Below are 20,078 nucleotides of genomic sequence, written 5' to 3' on the forward strand. Positions count from 1 at the left end.
GCCTCCATCCATCCCAGACAACCAGCAACAATTTTCACACAATTATTGTGGGACTATAATGAAACAGCGTATCTGAAAGCAGCCAGGACAGTGCGGTACAGACCTCTCTGAGCCACACAGCACTGCGGAGCGTTCCTGGAACATGAAAGGCCCCTACAGCCACACGTTTGTCCACCGACTCGCTGGCTGCAGGCCCTTCCCTCCTCTCCACCAGCAAACTTCAAACCATCAGTGAAGAGTCAAGTCACTGAACTACTGAAACGCCTCTGAACTATGAAAATATTGTCTCCCCTGGTAACATTTCCCTTCTCCTTCAGGAAGTACTGTGCATGTCTCCCTGCCACTAGGCCTGGAGCATCCCTGTACCAGATGGCTAATGACCTACAGTGGTGAGTCTGTTTACTGGTTTGTGAACCGCAGGGACCTTCAGCACAGGCCATGGGAAGTGGCCTATAATGTATAATGTGTGAATTATACACATAGATTTTAGAGGTATATGGTTGGCTTTTGTCTACCCATCCCACCAATTTTAAACCATATAATCCTAAGCATTAGGTTCTAATATGTAAAATGGGGGTATACCTATTTCTTAGATCACCATAAAGATAAATGACACAACATTTAGAGCATTGTCAGCCAGTGTGGCTCAGTGGTTGAGCATCAACCCGTGAACCGGGAGGTTATACAGTTCAATTCCTGGTCATGGTACATGCCCAGATTTGTGGGCTTGATCCCCAGTGGGAGTGGTGGTGGAAGAGTAGGGAGTGGATGGATGAAGGGGAGAGTAGGTAGGAGGCAGCCAATTGATGATTCTTTCACATCATTGATGTTTCTATCTCTCTCTTCTTCTCCCTTCCTCTCTGAAATAAAAACATACTAAAAAAACATTTAGAGCATTTTGCAAAGTGAAACTGGACATTATAGTGATTCCTTTCTCTAGCATTTAGCAGTGTGTCTGGCACTGAGTGGGAATCCAGTTTTATTGATGAACGGAGAGAGGACAACATGATGAAGAAAATAAAATAAGTGAACTCTAAGCAAAAACACAGGTTTTTTTTTTGTTGTTTTTTTTTTTTGTAATTATACAGCTGTTTAAAATTCACAAGCGTCCATCCTTGCTAAAGCTGTTCTCATTCCTCATTTTATCAATAAGAATTATAGCAAGAATCACAATTGCTGCTTTCAGCTTCCAGCAAACGAAGAAAAGCAGAGAGCTGTGTTTTCTTGGTGACAGCTTGTTTATTTCTTTTGCACAGTAAGTATTCTCTTATAGTAGAAATGGACTAAAAAAAAAAAATGGATTTTTTGAAACTTATCAAATGCTTCTGTTTCATTTCCGTTTTTAAGCACCTACTTCAACTCGTTTTTTACAAACATGCTTTACAATATTAATACTTCATTTATCTCACTGTTTTAAAAGTTCCATAGTTAGCTAGCTGGTCTAAAAAGAATGAGATGGTTTCTAGACACAGAAGCAATCCCAGCGATTTTTCTGAGATGGTAGGGAAAGAAAGCAAAATAAACAAGGAAACAAAAAGAAAAGATCAGAGAGAGACAGGAATAAAAGTGAGTTAAGAATATTTAGTAGACACAGTCTACCCTTTCCAAGTGAAGAGTGTAATTTCACAGCCAACCATATAGTGTAATTTGGTTACTGTTTTGGTGCCAGGCTATTTATATATGAGGGAACAAAGAGTTAGTGAATAAAGTAGGCAAAGGCAGAATTATGACGAGAACAAAAAAAAATAAAAAAGAAATCCAAAATAAGAATCTACAAGAACAGCCATTTGAATATTAATGAATAAAGTAATATATTCCAGGACCACTTCTGAAATTAGCATAAGTTTGAATTTCAAAACTGCCACTTACAATTTATTAATTCATGTACTCAGTGAAACATATTCTAGTTGCTCAAAGATATGTGTTGAATGAACATCATTTACAAAAAATTATTAACCTTACAGATTCTTAATTTTTAATTATTTTTAATCTGCCTGATTATTATTTTCTTCAATTTTAAAACTGTGGAAAAATAATTATATTCTCACAGAGTGGTTGTGAGGGTCTAATGAAATACATAAAAATGAGGTCTATCAACTCTGTGGTTATTAGTAAAGTTTAAAAAATGTAAGAAATGTATTATATTATTATTCAGTCAGAAAGCAAAGCAAAAATGTGTTTTAACAACCAACAAACAAAAAATCCCTCTTGGTTAACCTGACTCCTACAATTATTTATTTATACTATAAATTTTCTAACTGCGGCAGGTTTGTATAAGTGGTCACAAATTCCTATATGCCTTTGCAATATGATTTTAATATTGAGACTCTCCATCCAAAGCACAGTCCATTTCCCCACCTATATGCTTGTTCATATACAGAAGTTAAACACAATTTCTCAATATATCTGGTTTGCCCAATTGGCTTTACCAAATCTGCTTGCTTTTTCTTTTTAATTATATTTTTAATTGATTTTAGAAACAGAAATAATGATTTGTTGCTCCAGTTATTTTTGCATTCATTGGTTGCTTATTGTATGTGCCCTGACCGGAGATGGAACCCACAACCTTGGTGTATGAGGATGATGCTCTAACAAACTGAGATGCCCTACCAGGAACCTAAATTACATTCATATAAATGTTTCTATGTGGTCCCATGTTTCTATTTGTAAGTGAAGATGAATATACATTTTTGTGTTTTTCTTAAAACTAAGTTATTTTGTCTATCTTTCAAACACTTTAGAGAAGGTAGGGATCATATTTCCATCTTTTCGCTGGAGGCATTGCTTTGATATCATGACACTTCTAAGGGCATAATTTTAAAAAGTAAAAATAACGAAAAATATTACCTGAATACTCCAGAAGTGCCAGAAGTATTCTACACTTGACTTCTGCAGAGGAAAAACACAACAACATATCAGTTAATTGTTCAGTCTTTTTCTGCCACATTTTAATTATTCCATAATAAAAATTAGCTCAATCTCATTACATCAGATAATAAAAATCACTTGAAATGCTATTCTTTCCAACCTGCTTATATAAATTCTATCCATTGCTCAAGACCCTGAAATGCCTCCTAGATCTGAATTATGTGAGTTGATGAAACATCATTCAAATCCTGCTACTTATGTAGGTCCTCCTTTGTTGCTATAGCTTACATGGTACTCTCTAAATTCTTACAGTTGTCATAGTCTTGATCAATAAACTATCAAATGGTATTTTGATTAGTTATTTTAACTTTTAAAAATCGTATATAACATGTACAATTATCCTATATAATAAAAGGCTAATAAGCAAATTGACCAAATAGTGGAACGACCGGTCACTATGATGCACACTGACCACCAGGGGGCAGGCGCTCAATGCAGAAGCTGCCCCCTAGTGGTCAGTGCACTCCCACAGGGGGAACGCCACTCAACCAGAAGCCGGACTTATGGCTGGCGAGCGCAGTGGTAGTGGCAAGAGCCTCTCTTGCCTCCATGGCAATACTAAGGATATCCAAATGACGACTTATGGGGAGCGGGCCTAAGCCATCAGTCGGACATCCCCTGAGGGCCCCCAGACTATGAGAGGGCTCAGCCTGGGCTGAGGGACCTCCCCCCACATAAGCGTACAAATTTCGTGCACAGGGCCTCTAGTATATTGTGCATTATATATTATAATTATAGCTTATGTATAATTACATAAATTACATTTATAGATTCTACAGAATATATATAGTCTTCCTTTTCCATCTATAATTCAAGATACTGCACTAAAGGACAGAAAAATACTAAATGTTTCCAAATAGTTATCTTCCCACTCTATCTCCAAGCAGGGTCAATCACAAGTATTTCATAAATGATGTATATGAATTTCATTTTCATTGCTCTGTATCCACTTATTTCCAATTGGCAAATAGTTTGTCATAAAAACCTACAAAGATTTTCCCCAAGATTATTGGAAATAACAAAGGTTAGATTGCATCCTATTCTAGATAAATTCACAATGGTCAGAGCAACAAAATTAATCTACAAGAAATGCAGGAGATACTTAAGATGGCATTAAATTTTACAAGTGAGACTGCAAAAACAATGGTAATGACTGGGGTAATGCTGTGATTTTGCTGAATACTATTTACCATATTGAACTGACATTCAAATCATTGTGGAATAAAAATTTAAACCCAGGCATAATACTTATTCATTGTATAGGTTCCCTGGTCTTAGCACTACTAACATTTGAGCCAAACCATTTTTTGTTGTGAGAGGCTGTCCCATACATTGTAGACTGTTCAGTAGAATCCCTGGACTCTACCCACTAGATGCCAGTGGTATACCCACAGTTGGGAATGCCAAAATGTGACTTCAGATAACTGCCAACCACTGGCTGAATTTTGGAAATAAAATCATGAATTAGATATTTTTAAAAATTAAACAAATTTCTCTCTTCATTATTTTCACCATAACCATGTAGGAAACTCTCAGAATTTTCTACTTAATAATTCTGAATCTAAACAAGCAATCAGATTTTGGCGAGGTCTTGAAGTTATATCTCCAATTACAGGTTGTACCAATAATACGGTGTTGAAGAAACAATGTCATGGTAGATAATAACACCAACAACTCAGACAAACAATTCTGATAAAGAAACATAAAATGAACAATGCAACCTATGTCATTATCTTGATTCTCACACAGATGCCCAATTGATTTTTTAGACTCTCCATAACATTTAGCTTCATGTCTTCTGCGAATTCTTTAAAAATTTTTCTGTTGTCTCATATTATAAGATGTGAAGCTCCATGCTCCATTTGTCTTAAAAAATATAAGCTCTTATTTTATTCACTGAGAATATTCTCCATCATGTAGATCATTTAGATCCTTGGAACATAAGGTTCCACAATCTTATTCCTCCTTTCTCATCCTCCATCACACTTTACAGTCCTTTTATTTCACTCTTAACAGGAAACATTGAAAAAGTGATCAGACCATTACTGAACGATTAGGTTTAATGGGTTTTTAAATGATTACTACTAATATAGTGAAATATTCTTTGTTTTTCAACCTGACCTTCAACAAATTTTCTGATGTTCTGAGAAAGACTCCGGACGCTGCTGGGAAGATTCCAAGGATCTTGCTTGATGTGAAGCCTTAATCGTTTTGGACAACTCAGCTTTGGTTCCATTTCCAGCTGAAATTCTAAATAAACACAAAAAAATCTCTCTTAACTCTCAAACAGTTAACAACACTATCAGCTTCAGAATCTTCTTGTTTTTCTTGCTGTTGTCCTAAATTATTATCATGTTGGTAATTTCTTCAGCCATATCACAGGAGAAAATGTGTTAAATCCAGAATGCCAAACCTTAATATTATTTTCTTACAAATGTTTAAACAAAGGTGCAAATTTAGATGAAAAAGTATACTCTAAACATCTTAAACTAGATGTCTGAATGTGGAAGCTCTAAATCTTCTGTTAGCCTATTCTGCTTGCCCATCCACATTCTCAACCCTCCCCCCTCACCACTGGGATATAAACAAGTAGCCATTATGCTTGGTTTTAGCCAAAGCAACTTAATACCTGTATCTCTTCAATTAACTCATATGTTCAGTCTGGCCCCATAGGCATTAAACATTTTAACTTTCAAAGAAATCTAAAAGATCCTATACTTGTTTTTTACTTAGATTTAAAATTTATCAAAAAGAAGCAATATTAAGTGAATTATGAAGCATGAGCAAAAAGAACTTTTCTTGTAGTACTAATAGAGGCCTGGTGCATGGATTCATGCACCAGTGGCGTCCTTCAGGCTGGCCTGTGCCCTCTTGCAACGTGGGATCCCTAGGGGAATGTCGGACTGCCGGTTTCGGTCTGGTCCCCACAGGCCAGGCCAAGGGACTTCAAGAATCCATGCATTGAGCCTCTAGTATGCATATAAGATCTTTGGTTAATCTCTTCCCACCCTCCCCTCTCCTGCCTTCCCTCTGAGATTCATCAGTCTGTTTCATGTTTCCATGCCTGTGCGTTGAGAGTTTGTCCCCTGGTGGTTAGTGTGCATATGGCTACCAGTCGAACAGTTGAATGGTTGAATGGTCGAAAGGTGGAATGGTCAAATGTTCACTTAGGCTTTTATATACATAGACTAGAGGCCCAATGGACAAAATTAGTGCACGGGCCTATGGCCCTGGCAGCCATGGTGGCTTGCCTTTACCCTCGCAGCCCCTGCTTCATCAGGAAGGTTGTTTGGCTGTCTGGTCTAATTAGCATATTACGCTTTTATTACAATAGATGCTTTTGCTTCATAACTATACTGTCTCCCATTTTGTTTCCCAATTGCTTCTAACAGTTATTTTATAAACCTTACCCTGCAATCCTCGACCTGGGGTGAGGTACTTGGTTTGCTCAAAGGCTCTGATCACAGCTTGCCCTTTTAGGAGATTGGTAATTGAATCCACCTATGACAATAGGAGAGATTCTGAGAGTTACATAATCTCTCATAAGACATCACATATTTCCAAGAGTAAATCTTGCAACATTTTTTTTTTTTTGTAAAGCAACAATTACTGCTTAAAATCCCATGATTCTTATGAAATCTACCTTTAAATAAAATATTGGAATAAACTCACCTGAGAACTTTTGCAATATTACTTTTTAACATTTCTTACTATCCTACCATATAATTTTACAACATAAGAGAAGTATAGGTCTTAAAGTTATTAAAGAAAACTAAAAGTTATCAAAATCCTTTTCAAAGTAATAAAAGCTTCTACACTATAAATTATAGTTATGGATATAAATTTTTAAAGGAGCCCTATGATAATCTGTGCTTTTTGAAATTAAGAATAAAATTAAGTAAGAAATGTCATAAAGGATTCTGAAAACCCATAAAAAATAAACAGTAAAAAAGATAACTCCTGTGTGTATAACTCTTTATGATTTCCTCAGGACTGTAAAATACTTGACATTATAACAATCCTTCAGGTTAGTTGGCTGAAAGAATATTTATTCCCATTTTTAAATTGTGGGAATTGAGTTAAAGTGGGTGGAAGGACAGATTGAAGCCTTTCTATTCTAATTCCAAGCTATTTTCGGTACATCTGAAAAAGAGATACCCGATAGTTTGGTCTACAGGAAAAAGATACCCACGGGGTCCCAGTCATACCTGGCTGAAAAGATGCTCCAGACAACCATGTATCTTGTCCTGTTTTTCATGAGAAATTCGAACACTTAGTGGAAGTTCATCACCTAGATTTTAAAAAAGAATAATTAATCCTATGTTTAATATTCCAAAGTATTTTAATATAAATAAAATGAAAATGTTGAAACACAAGCTCTTATTCAAGACATTCATTTTCATGATCATAAAATGAATCTCAAAAGGTTTAATAGCTATAGAGATATCAGATTATTGATCCTAGCAAAGTGGAGTGAAAGAGGCCACATAGAATACTGCACTATGTTAATTCTTTCAAATGGTTCATTTTTCTAATAATTAAGTAGTTGAAATAAATTTCAGATTCAAAGTTAATATTTATCCTAATTGGCTGCAAAATCTTGTCTTTAACACACAGAAAACAAGAAATTTGTGAGGTCTTTATATCAGGTATTTATTTATTACTCTGATCACTACATTGAAGCTATTTCAGGTACCGTATTTTCCGGCGTATAAGATGACCCCTCTAATTTTACAGTTAAAACATAGGTTTAGGCCTATATTCGCTGTATAAGACTACTCCCCACTTCCGAGGCAACACCAGTTCTTTTTTTAATAGACCGCCTCTCTGACTCTGGCCAATCTGAGCAGGCTTTTTTTCGTTTCAAAAGTCGTCTTATACGCTGGAAAATATGGTACATCTACTGTCCTGAAGTCCTTGGTTCAAAAGCCCTTCCCACACACATACCCAATCAACAATGCCTAATGTTTCAGTAAAACTTGCTTCCTGTATATCTATCATCCTTCAAATTGCCATAGAAGGATCATAAAACATATACTAATGTAATTTAAAATTTTTAGTTTGTTTACTTCATCTCTTTTTAGTTCACTATTTATATCACGATTGAGAAACGGACTTGACCAAGCACCTACCCTGAAATGCAGCATGCGCAGTTACCAAGGATGACTGGAAAAGGTAAAAATGCATAAGGATCCAAGAGGTCCATTCCAGCGGTACTAGCATCCCAAAGCACCCAGACCTTCCCCACACGCACCTGAGTCCATGTCGTCACTATGGAAATAGGAGCTGCACTGGCTGCTGCAAATGCTGGTGAAGGAGGCGATGGAGTTCCTGTTGCTATTGCAGTCGCTGAAAAGAAGGAGTTGCGTTGACTTTAAGGCTGCATTCGCCACACCTGCCCTGTGATTTCTCATGAGAGAAACGTACTCTGCCACAGTTACAGGTATTAATATGTTTTATAGAAAGTGATGCAAAAGATAAACTTCTCTACCACAGTTTATCTAACTTTATTCAAAAACATGTATTTTAAGTTCAATCATATTTCAAGTTTTCTTGTTATAGAACATCATTCCAGATACATTTTTAAGTGCATAGTTATAAAATCTTAAAAAATGAGTATATAAACCAAGGATTCAAACCAAACTTAAAATCCTTCATAATCTTTTTGATGATATACTAGTATGCCTGGAGTTAACCTGTTAATAGAGACAAATAGAGTCCTGTTTCAGATCCCTGACTTTCAACCCTTACTGGTACCTTAAGTGATAACTTATCAATGGCACTCTGAGCTTCCCTAGGGGGGAGGGAGGTCAGTGCCTTCTCCCCACCTCAGAGCTTAGCACAAGGCATGTACCTTGAAAATGTTCAATAATGGTGAACTTCGAAGGAAAGGAAGTTTAAAATAATTGTGAATGTATATGGATATATTACACATATCTGAAATAGTGCAGATTAAATATTGTTTTCCTCTCACAATAAATAAAAATGATTTATTTAAATTTACATTTACATTTAAAATTTCTATTTTTGCCTAGTGGGAGACTGAGAATAATTTTAATTAGTAATTTTAACTACTAATCAAAATAGTAATTTTAATTACTCAATAACTAGAATTTTAGGCAAGAAAGTATTTTTAGGCAAGTCATTTCCCACTGGACCTCTCCACAGGTTCCTATTAAAGAGCATATTGGTATCCTTAGAAGCTAAAAGTAAATGAAATGGTAAAAGTGGTCCATCTGCGTGATATATTATTAAATCTCTAGTAATAATTTTCTTATGTATTGGTTAAAATCCCTTTCACATAGAAATTGGGAAAGTAGAATGGTTAAGAGAGAAACTCGGGGCCAGACCACCTGGTCTCATAGGTCAATTAGGGAAGCTCTGTGGGCCTCAGCTTCCTTATCTGTGAAATGGAGCTCATCTCAGAACCAGTCACATGGGGCTGTGGTGGGAATTATGTGAGAGCATCCTGTTCCTCCACGAGTCGGTAAAATATGTTTTTAAGAACTATTAGTATGTACTAAACATCTCCGATGGGAGTAACTTTGATTGAATAATTATTTTTTACAAGACCTGTGTGGAAAATAACTGAATCACATTTGACCTTGTGGATGAAATGAGTTCAAGGAGTTAACGAATTACCTGTAAGAGTCCCTGTTGCTGATGGTGTCATGACCTGAATCTTCCTGCTCATCGCCGGCCACATTAAAACAGACCCGCTTGCTGTTCCTTTCCCCCTTCTCATTGTCACTGTCTGTTGGCACTATGCATTCGGCTGCCTTCCGTTCTAACTTAGGAGAAGATGTTATCGAAGACAGAAGGCTGTATGGTAATATAAAAAAAATAAAAAAAAAAGAGTAAGTGCACACTTTCAAACTGGCTGCTTACTGGTTGATAGCATGGGCTTTCAAAATATGCCTAGAGTGCATCTGTGTTTTACAGGAAGTAAATATCCTACTGCAACCAAACCCAAATAATAGAAACACAATTTAGACTAGAAAGCTGTGTTCAAATCCTGGTTCTCCAACTTACGAGCTTTGTTATTAGAGCAAAACAATGAGTCTCTTTGACATCCATCAGATGGGAAAACTACGAATGACTAACCCACAGGATCGCTGTGAGAATAAAAAGAGAACAACAGCCGAGACCCGTTTGGCTCAGTGGATAGAGCGTCGGCCTGCGGACTGAAAGGTCCCAGGTTCCATTTCGGTCAAAGGGCATGTACCTTGGTTGTGGGCACATCCCGAGTAGGGAGTGTGCAAGAGGCAGCTGATCGATGATTCTCTCTCATCGATGTTTCTAACTCTCTATCCCTCTCTCTTCCTCTCTGTAAAAAAAAAAAAAAAAAAAAAAAAAATTAATAAAAAATATATTTAAAAAAATAAAATAAAAATAAAAAGAGAAAGACATCAGCTACTAGCACTGACATCTGAAAATACTGGGAAACTTTAAAGGGCTACCCAGATATTAAAATAAACACTAAAGGTGCTTCAATACCCTCACTGGCGTGCCCTCAGATATTAAAAAGCCACCTACCCACCTGGGCCTGTCTTAGTTACCTCCCAGGCTTTCTCCATTTGTCAATCCTTTCTTACTACTCAGACTCACAGACTCACAGGAAGGTCCTGGTCCTTGTGATCATAAGATGCTAAACAGAGTCACACACAAAGTGAGGACAGGAAGCCAGCAGCTGCTATTCCCACATTGGCGGCAATACATCAGGACGGAATGTCACAAATCTGCCCCCAACCTGGCTCAAGGCTAAAACGCCACCTGCAGATGCTGAACTGGTGTGAAAACTGATCTTGGACTTGGACAAGCACTCCAGCCTTGAATGCTGGGCTGTGAAAAGTTTCTGTTAGACTTGTCTAACTCAAAATCATGCAAAAATGTAATCAGTCTTTACTATTAAATAACATGCTATAAACTTGAATTAAATCACATCTGAAAAAAAGGATCCATGTTTGGCTTCTCCAGCCAACCTTTATCTTCTCATTTATCAAATAGCAATGACACTCTATTCCATCAATAGCAAATGTACATATCTTTGTTTTCAATCTTCACCTAAAGACATGTTTATTGATTTTAGAAAGAGAGGAAAGAAGAGGGAGAGGGAGAGGGAGAGGGAGAGGGAGAGGGAGAGGGAGAGGGAGAGGGAGAGGGAGAGGGAGAGGGAGAGGGAGAGGGAGAGGGAGAGGGAGAGGGAGAGAGGGAGAGAGGGAGAGAGGGAGAGAAGGAGAGAAGGAGAGAGGGAGAGAGGGAGAAAGGGGGAGAGGGAGAGGGAGAGGGAGAGGGAGAGGGAGAGGGAGAGGGAGAGGGAGAGGGAGAGGGAGAGGGAGAGGGAGAGGGAGAGGGAGAGGGAGAGGGAGACCTCCTGGTGAGAGAGAAACATCAATTGGTTGCCCTGAACTTGGACCAAACCCACAACCTAGGTATGTGCCCTGACTGAGAATTGAACCTGCAACCTTTTTAGGTGTATGGGACGACACTATAACCAACTGAGAAACCCAGTGAGGGCAACATATACATTTACTCATTTTTTTTTATAGCAATGTCATGTTTGCTTTATTTCAAGACCATGAAAATGTCTCATACCGCTTCTATGTAAAACCCATAATGTCATAATTAATTATTTGCATTTATTATATTATGCATGGCTCTCAAGCTGTGCATATCACAGTTAACAAAACAAAGATCGCCTGCCCTCTTGGAGCTTACAACCTCCGGGGAGGGAACAAAACAATAAACAGTAAACTGTCTAGTAATCAGAAGGTGACAAACGTTAGGAAGAAAAACGAAGATGGCAAGGAAGCCAGAGCTGCAACTTCAAATCAGTAGTCAGGTAAGGTTTCCCTGGGAGATGACACTGGAACAGCATTTGGCAGTTTATGGTTTTTAGGCACCAGTGACAATCAGGAAGCCAAGGTACAATTGCTACAGACCTAGTGAGGCTTCTAATTCTTTTAATAAAAAGCCCACTTGGAAGGATACTTTTACGTCTTGTAAGACAGATGGGATATGTATTCACTCCCTCCACCCAAAAGACTGAAACAGTATGCACCACAAGCGCCACAGTGCACAGACAATGAGCCCTGAATGCCAAAGAGTTCGCAGGAGTTCCTTCTGCCAGGCGTCCTCTGTGCTCTGTGTGTTTTTAAATCAGAAGCCGTGGGGCTCAGCATAAACATTCCTTTCCGACTTACAGACACTGCATTCACATATTTGCTTTTCATCAGAATCAGCTGCAATTATGCTCACAGTGACCCTGCAGGAACCAGTGTTAACGCTCACAAATGTTACAAAAAGTGTGTGACACCATGATTTTGCATAAAATGTCTAGATTCCTTACAGCAATAATAAGAAATAAAACTTAACGCGTGCATGCAAACAAATTTTCCTGTACTGTTGCTCATATATAATTTGAAAAAGCTACCTACTATAAGTCCATTCATTCTGAATGAGAATTCTGAGCAGCCTACCATTCCAGGTCAATCTTTTCCTGATGCCCTTGATTAATAAAGAGTTTTGTATGTCAGATGTGCATTGACCTGTGTTTTTTTCTATAATATTAACATTTAAATATCATCATCATCATCATCGTCATCATCATCATAAATAACAGAGCTCTTACTGAAGTCATTACACTAAGTACTTAATAGACATTAATTCACTTAAGCCCTAAAACTACCTTATGAAGTTGGTATGATTATTATTATTCTCTCATTTTAGAGATGAGGTGAGACACACTGTTTTATACATATACTTTCAAGTTCTGCAGAATGCCTGCTCCCCTGCATATCAGTGACACACTCTGAAGGGAGGAAGGTGGTCATCAGAGCTCTCCTCCCCTACCCTGGTGAGGGTGGGAATGACCAGGTGACTTGCTTTTGATGTGAGTGGAGGTGACATGGGCCCCTTCCACCTAGAAGCCTTTATGCCAGCGGGATTGGCCTCATTCTCTCCCCTGCTGGGGCAATCAGACATCCCAATGGACCAGGGCTGTTGCCTAGACTCTGAAGGAGGTCAGTGTGCAGGGAGACCCTGTGACTCAGATGGGCATGGAGAGTGGGTAAGAAAGACACCTTGCTGTGAGGCTTCCAGTTAACATAACAATGAAGGGAGTAAAAAGACTTGTATAAAAAGTAGATTCTAAGAAGACATGACATGAATGGCTGGGCACTGGAGCATCTGCTCACTAGGGGTTCTGAGGCAGTGTCTCTCTGCACAGCAGCCATTAGCCTGACACTTAACTGCCTAGAAGGCCAGCCAGGTAGACCTCAGGAGCAGGGCTATCCAGGCTGTTTGTCAAGTTCCGGGAACAGGAAGAGGTTGGTGTCTTGGAGCTTAGGGAGATGAGTTTCCCCGGAGAGGGGACAGGGGCAGATCATGTGGAGTCTTGCAGGCCATAATGATCCATTTGATGCTGTATTAATTGCACTGCAATGTCATCAAATGGTTTTAAGCAAGAAGCTAGCATGCTTTGCCTTTCAGATCCCTCTGGCACAGGTGGATGTAGAATGTATCAGAGAGAGGCAGAGCTGGAAACTCCTACAATGGGCACACATGGGGGGACAGTGGTGATGCAGTCTAAGTGATGGGATGGATACGTTCTGCGGTACAATTGATAGAACTTAATGAAGTACCAAGGTAAAGGGGAAGGAAAGGGAAGAATCAATGGTGAGACCCAGATTCTGACTTCATGAACTAAAGAGTTGGGAAGTACTTTACTGACAAAGGGAAGCTCTTGGTGAAGGGGTTGAAGTGGACTGAGTAAGAGAAAATCTAGAATTCAATTTTGGAAACAAATTTAAGTTTGACGTATCTGTGATATATCCCAGGGGTTCATAAGCCATATGACAGAGGGACTGTGACAATGAATAAGCCAGTGCCTACAGTGTGTCTGGTGCACAAGTTAACTCTCATGAAGCTGTTGCCTCTTGTATACATTTACCAGAAAAATGCTTGGGAAACCTCAAAGATAATTCCACCGCCAGCCCTACCACTTCTATCTGTAACCCCCAGCTTGCTGAACATTCTACAATATTCACAGCTCAATCCTGGGCATGTGGTACCTGCAAAATGAAGTCTGTTTTCAAATGTCCTGTCTTCAATAACTCCCAAGGCTCTTTATTTATTTTTTCTATGTTTTCTGAAATCCCATGAAAGGTTTTAGACTATCCTAGATCATCCACAAATTATTTTCTATTTACTTATGTCTAGTACCTCACTGTCATTAATCAGAAAATAACCCATGAGAAGGCAAAAGTATTTAGTGTTCCACAGTGAAATAGGAATCACAGTCTTGATGAAATCCATAACACTGCCTTATTTCATGGTACTAAACAGTAAATTGATCTCCAGTTCCATCTTTGGACCCGAATGAAGTAGGAGTGAGTGGAATGTCTACATGTTAAGTAAGATGTTAATTCTAGAAGTGCTCCAAGTGACAGGCTTCAGGGGAATACAAGTTCACCACCAGGCCCTTTCACAGGAATGAATGACTTCTAGAAAGGCTAGCCATGGGGTGTTCTGAGGCCATTTCCTTTAAAATGTGGCAAAACATCTGAGATCTGCTTCTCCATTCTGCAGACACGTCTATGTGTGACTAAGAATAATTACTACATGGTGAGAAAATTGTTTGGTATTAGCTTTTCAAATAATTTGACAAGTTCCACTGTACTGCAGCATCTCTGAATTGTAAGGCCAACAAGGAATCCAAGCTCTTGGACAACTACTATACTGTTTTAAAGTTTATTATATCGCACACTGAATTATATAGAACATATTTATATTTAGAATTGAATTATATGGAGAAAACCAAGGAAGTTCCTCAAATCATTTGCTCATTTCACATCACTTTCCTAATAAACCTGCACAGTTGAGTAATGGCTTTTAGAAGAATAGAGTGGAGGAACTCTTAAGTAAAAATAGGTAATCATTTTAAGTAGTTTTAGATAAGAAAAATGACTTCTTTGTGCAAATAGTGCTTTAATTGCAAAGCATTTTAAACCAAGGAAAAGGAGTTCCTTGGCTCTTACCATTTTCTTGGAAAACACACAAAACACACACACATTAGCAGAACTTAAAAATAAAAAGGTCAAAAATCTAACACAGACAGATGAAGCCTGGACAAGTGCCAGGCTGTGCCAGGTAGTCAATGCATCCAAAGCTTCATTCTGAGGCAGTGTGCACTCGGGCAATCAATTATCCTGCCACTGACAAAGGATTCATCTGAAAAGCAGGAACAATTACTCTTGGCCTGATTGGAGTATGCAATTGGTCCAGATGTTCTGCTAAAACCCTTTGAGACTAAGATACATGACTCAATGTTATTACTTATGGCTTTATTGCATATATCATACTGAATGCATTTCCTACATATTTCAGAGGGAAAAACTGATTTCTTATATAAAATATGTCATATAATAAAATCAGATTTATTAAATAAAGCAAAATATAATGCCCTAAAATATAAACTTCTCTATCAAAAGGTTACATATCCATTCTAAAACAATTAAAAAGTATCATACAGTTGTTTGAAACTAGCTTCCTGTCCTCAGAAACTGCAAACTGTCTAATTCATCCTTAAATGGGGCAGTCACAATATGATATGCCAATGTCATTTTTTAAAATTTATTTTCAAATTGTATTTCATTTTACTTTTTCTATCACCATTTAGCTCCTTTATGCCCTCTTCCACCTCCACCCATTCCTCTTTTCCTGCAATCACCACACTTGTCCATGCCCATGAGTTCTCTTTTTTCTTTTTTGCTTAATCCTTCCACCCACTCCAACAATGTCCCCCCACCACACACACACACAATAAAGCTGACTCCCAAGCACAATAGGTAAAAAAAACAAAACCTAGAGTATCAGATCTAGTAAAACAGAATTATAATTCCAAATTAGCTCATTAAAACAACTGGAAAAATAGCATAGTAAATAGTAAATATAAAAATAATCTTATAGAAATGATATAGACTAAATTTCTCAGATATGTAAAATCAGAGATGATGTCTGTTAAGACTTCATTAATATAATGTCTAATTGCAACAAAGGCTTAAAGTAAGTGCTAAATATTTTGTCACAACTGAATCACCCATGGAGGAATGGGAAGAAGTCTGTGTGTGTGTACTACACAACACACACCCAAAAGCAACCTAAAAGTATAACTTCAAAAGGAGATACAATAAAAAAAGAGGATTAACAGTGTTTATACCATTTGCAGATTCTACTAATTTTGGATATTTTTAACAATTTCAACTCCTTGAAGGATAAGCAAACATGATTGCTGATTGCTTTTTGTATTAAGTTGTATAATTATCACCACAAACTTGCAATGTGTCATTATTCACCCTGCTGTGTATATGAGACACTGTGCTACACTGAATGCCGTGTTGTTTTGTACACACTGAGCTGTCTTGACTAGATGTGAAACTTAATCAGATACGATGATGGGGCAAATCATCCTGCAGAGCTCAGGAAATTCTCCAAATGTCAAACTCCTCAATCAGACTCATGTTGGAAAAGTTATAATTAACTTTCTCTGCCTTACATGATAAAATCTTTCAAATAGTTGGCACAGCTATTTGGGTTATTATATACCATTAATTTGGTCATTAGTCCAAGGAATATATAGGTTTGGATTGACTCATTTAAGAAGTATGTTAAGGATCTGTTATATTTTACATTTTTTCCTAAACATCTACTGCATGCACATATACCATATATTGTGCTCTGCTCTGTGAAGGCTACAATGAAATCCATCTTTCAGTCATATTTGTCAATTTAATATTTTCACACTGAAACTTAGTGTTTTCCATACAATAAAGTTTTGTCACTCTCTTCCCTGTGTTAAAGCTTCCTTAAAATATGTATCTATAGTTATATGGCATGTTTTATCATTTTTAAGTTAGAAGAAGAGGGTCTAAGCAGTCAGCAAAAATCTCCTACATTTCCAAAAACTAGAGCGAATGATGGCTATTCAAAAGTGTTATTTTCTACAGCTATTTCATCAGGCACGTTTAAAAACACAGTAAATAAAATACTTACTCGTCTATTTGACAAACACACATCTCCACCTCTTTCAGGGCCGCCTGGAGTTTGCCCAGCAGTTTCACATAGATGTCCTGGGTTTCCAAGTCTTCTTCTTTTAACAGATACCGGAGTCCGTGCCCGTCCTGCTGTGCCAGCGACAAGCCCGAAGGGGCCGCCATGGTGGTGATGGTGTGCTGAATGTACACCATAGGGTTCAGTTTCCCTGGGGAGGTAAAATCATTCCATCATGATACTTCCTGCCTTTCACTTATAGTAACAATCGTAGAGGCCCAAGCTTACCATACAATAAAATGCAAGCCCAATGCTGAATTTAATTCCGGAATTAGAGCTTATGGGGAATTGCCATGTAAGGGGAAGAATGCAGTTTGATCCCACATCCTGCGGTGATGGTGGGAATTACACTGTGCTTCTCTATTTTTCCCAGAGTTATAGGGCATTTCAGATTAATTGATTTCACAGTAAGATGAGCTGTACCCATCATGTGTAAGAAAGGCAAGAACCCCCATTCTTCTTAAAGAAAAAAAACAATAAAATAATAAAACTGCATACTCCATTTTCATTCTATAAATGCTTACACATAATTATCCAAGTGATTATAGTGAGGAGTCTTTCTTTACAAAAGTTCAGACTTGCTTACACACCAGGAATCTGTCCAAGGCCAGGGATGTGGGAACCATTATGACTGCCTAAATTACTTTTATATGATTTGACCAAGTTTCGAAAGCTAACATACCTTGTTCAGATTTGTTTTCTTTATCTTGAGTGTTATGCTTCCGACTATCCAACTGAACACCAAAGGCGCTCCCCAGCGAGGTCGATGTTTTGGGATAAGAAACTTCCATCACGTTGACATGGCAGTTGGTAGGGCAGAAATCACTGCTGTGCAGCGGGGATATTTTAGATTTGGCTTGTTTAAAGGTGGGCCAGGCTCTATTCTTCAGTACACGAGAAAACTATAAATTAAAGAAATAAACAGCAGTTGAACACACAGTGGTACCTCAGACATTTCACTTCCATCATCCATAGCAACATCAACATAAAATTAAATGTCAACTGGAACAAGTGAAATAAATTATAAGCTGCTAGAATTTAAATTGTTATTTTAAAATCCAGACATTTTTTTTAATAAAGCAAAGCAATGTAGGCAGCAGATGCATGTAATTCATTTGGAACTCTGCTCACAAGGTAGTGCTAAAAAAAATTAATTTAAGGAACCAATATCACTTCCTAGGATTCAAATTCAAAGACTCTTAATATTTGAGAGTTCGATAGAGAAGTAAATGTCCTATAACATCAATATAGGGTGTTCATTTTTTTAAAATATATATTTTATTGATATTTTACAGAGAGGAAGGGAGAGAGATAGAGAGCTAGAAACGTCGATGAGAGAGAAACATCGACCAGCTGCCTCTTACACACCCCCTACCGGGGATGTGCCCGCAACCAAGGTACATGCCCTTGACCGGAATCGAACCCGGGACCTTTCAGTCCACAGACCGACCTCTACCACTGAGCCAAACCGGTTTCGGCAGGTGTTCATTTTTAAAGTGAGACAAGGTGACAGGATAGGGTAGCTGGCAGGTCAAGGGTGAAAGATGGGTTTATTCCAAACACTGCCATAAAAATCAATCTAAGCCTGAGCCTGGGAGCAGGTTAGACAGCAAGGTGTGGTGCTGTTGACCCAGAATGGCAGGATGACAGACAGGACCAATTGTGTTCCCCATGCCTTCTGTTAATCACTGCAGAGCACTCGGGTCAGGATCAGCCTGAGGACTGGTGTGGAGTCCGCTATAGTGCCACTGAGAATAAAGCACTACTCAGAGGACTGACATGCCTTCCAAAGATAGCCACTCCAATGCTTACAACCTTGCAATCCAAATCCATCTAATTCTTGCCATACTCCACAGCTGCCCAAAGTCCAATTGCACCTAGCTTATTTATCTCCAGCTCTCTTCCCCTTGCTCCCTGTGCTCCATCTAGGCTTCACTCAGTTGCTCTCATACACCATCTCTCACTCTTTGTACACACATGTCAGAGTGCCTGATTCCCACCGGTTATACTAATACTTTTGTGTAAATAGGAACTATCTCTTGATTGAAAGCTCATGAAACATGTATATGGAGGAAGTCTGACCAATATCCCAAATAAGCTCCATTATGAAAGTATTCTAAAACAGAATAAATCTAGAATTTAAAAGGATTCCTAGGACAATTTAGGATGAGAATGTTTCTTCCAACCAGTACCCAGTCTTACTACTGGATCACCACATATCCTCCAGAGCTTAACTGCCTGCGGAGGACTCATCCAGGTCTCCAGTGAGGTCTGAACTTCTCTCACATCTGGGCCAAAAAAGCATCGATGGCCAGTACAACTGGCTGGAAAATCTATTATGATCGTAACAGCCTGGCTACAGAAACTATAGAAATCAACTGCTTTCTATTTTTATAATCTAAATCTTTTCTAATCAAAATAAAGGCAAGGTAGCCTCTTTCGAGATTTCAGTTTCTATGGATACATTTTATTTCACAGAAAGAAAAGTCTTTGAAGCCTTCCTCTAGAAGAAAAATACGTTGCTAATAATACTATAAAAGTAAATATGTGGAAATTAAACACATATATTCACCAATGCTATTGTTTCGGTTGACATGCATTTGACATGCAAATGGAACTAACCTTACATGACCTAGCGAGACTATTATTTTAGGTATCTAAACTTGGTTCAAATAGAAAAGAACCTTGAAATAATCTCTTGCTAATCTGGTTTCTCTATCTAGTGAGAAAGATAGCCAATTATTCTAAATATGCTATGGTCAAGAAGGGATAAGGGGGGGGGGGGGGAAGGGAAATAGCTTCATTTTTTTTAAGTCCTAGTTGTCTACAAATTTCTTTTTATTTCTAAATTGAAAATAAAAATAAGTGAGAGCTTTCCAAAGGACTGAGACCTGGTCTTCCCCAGCTACATGACATTAAGGAAATTATTGATCTCCCTGAAAAACCAGCAGCTTTCCGTACTCATGGTTATTTCAAAACTCAAATAATAATGCACATACAAGAGCTTTCTATAATTCAGTGTTATTATTTTTGTCATCTAA

General features: G+C 38.1%; 1 protein-coding gene across 1 annotated transcript in view; it reads right to left on the reverse strand.

Moving 5' to 3' along the window:
• Positions 1-20,078, reverse strand: part of PREX2 (phosphatidylinositol-3,4,5-trisphosphate dependent Rac exchange factor 2) — a 209,633-nt gene that overhangs the window by 64,690 nt on the left and 124,865 nt on the right. Inside the window, exons 24-31 of the mRNA XM_084864341.1 lie at positions 17,720-17,939; positions 16,981-17,188; positions 9,571-9,750; positions 8,183-8,277; positions 7,137-7,219; positions 6,339-6,429; positions 5,050-5,178; positions 2,848-2,889 (exon numbers count right to left, since the gene is read on the reverse strand). Of these exons, the coding sequence (XP_084720467.1) occupies positions 2,848-2,889; positions 5,050-5,178; positions 6,339-6,429; positions 7,137-7,219; positions 8,183-8,277; positions 9,571-9,750; positions 16,981-17,188; positions 17,720-17,939 (1,048 nt within the window). The remainder of the gene's footprint in view (positions 1-2,847; positions 2,890-5,049; positions 5,179-6,338; positions 6,430-7,136; positions 7,220-8,182; positions 8,278-9,570; positions 9,751-16,980; positions 17,189-17,719; positions 17,940-20,078) is intronic.

This window comes from Pipistrellus hanaki (genome assembly GCF_964339955.1).
Source record: "Pipistrellus hanaki genome assembly, chromosome: 17".
Classification (NCBI taxonomy): Eukaryota; Metazoa; Chordata; class Mammalia; order Chiroptera; family Vespertilionidae; genus Pipistrellus; species Pipistrellus hanaki.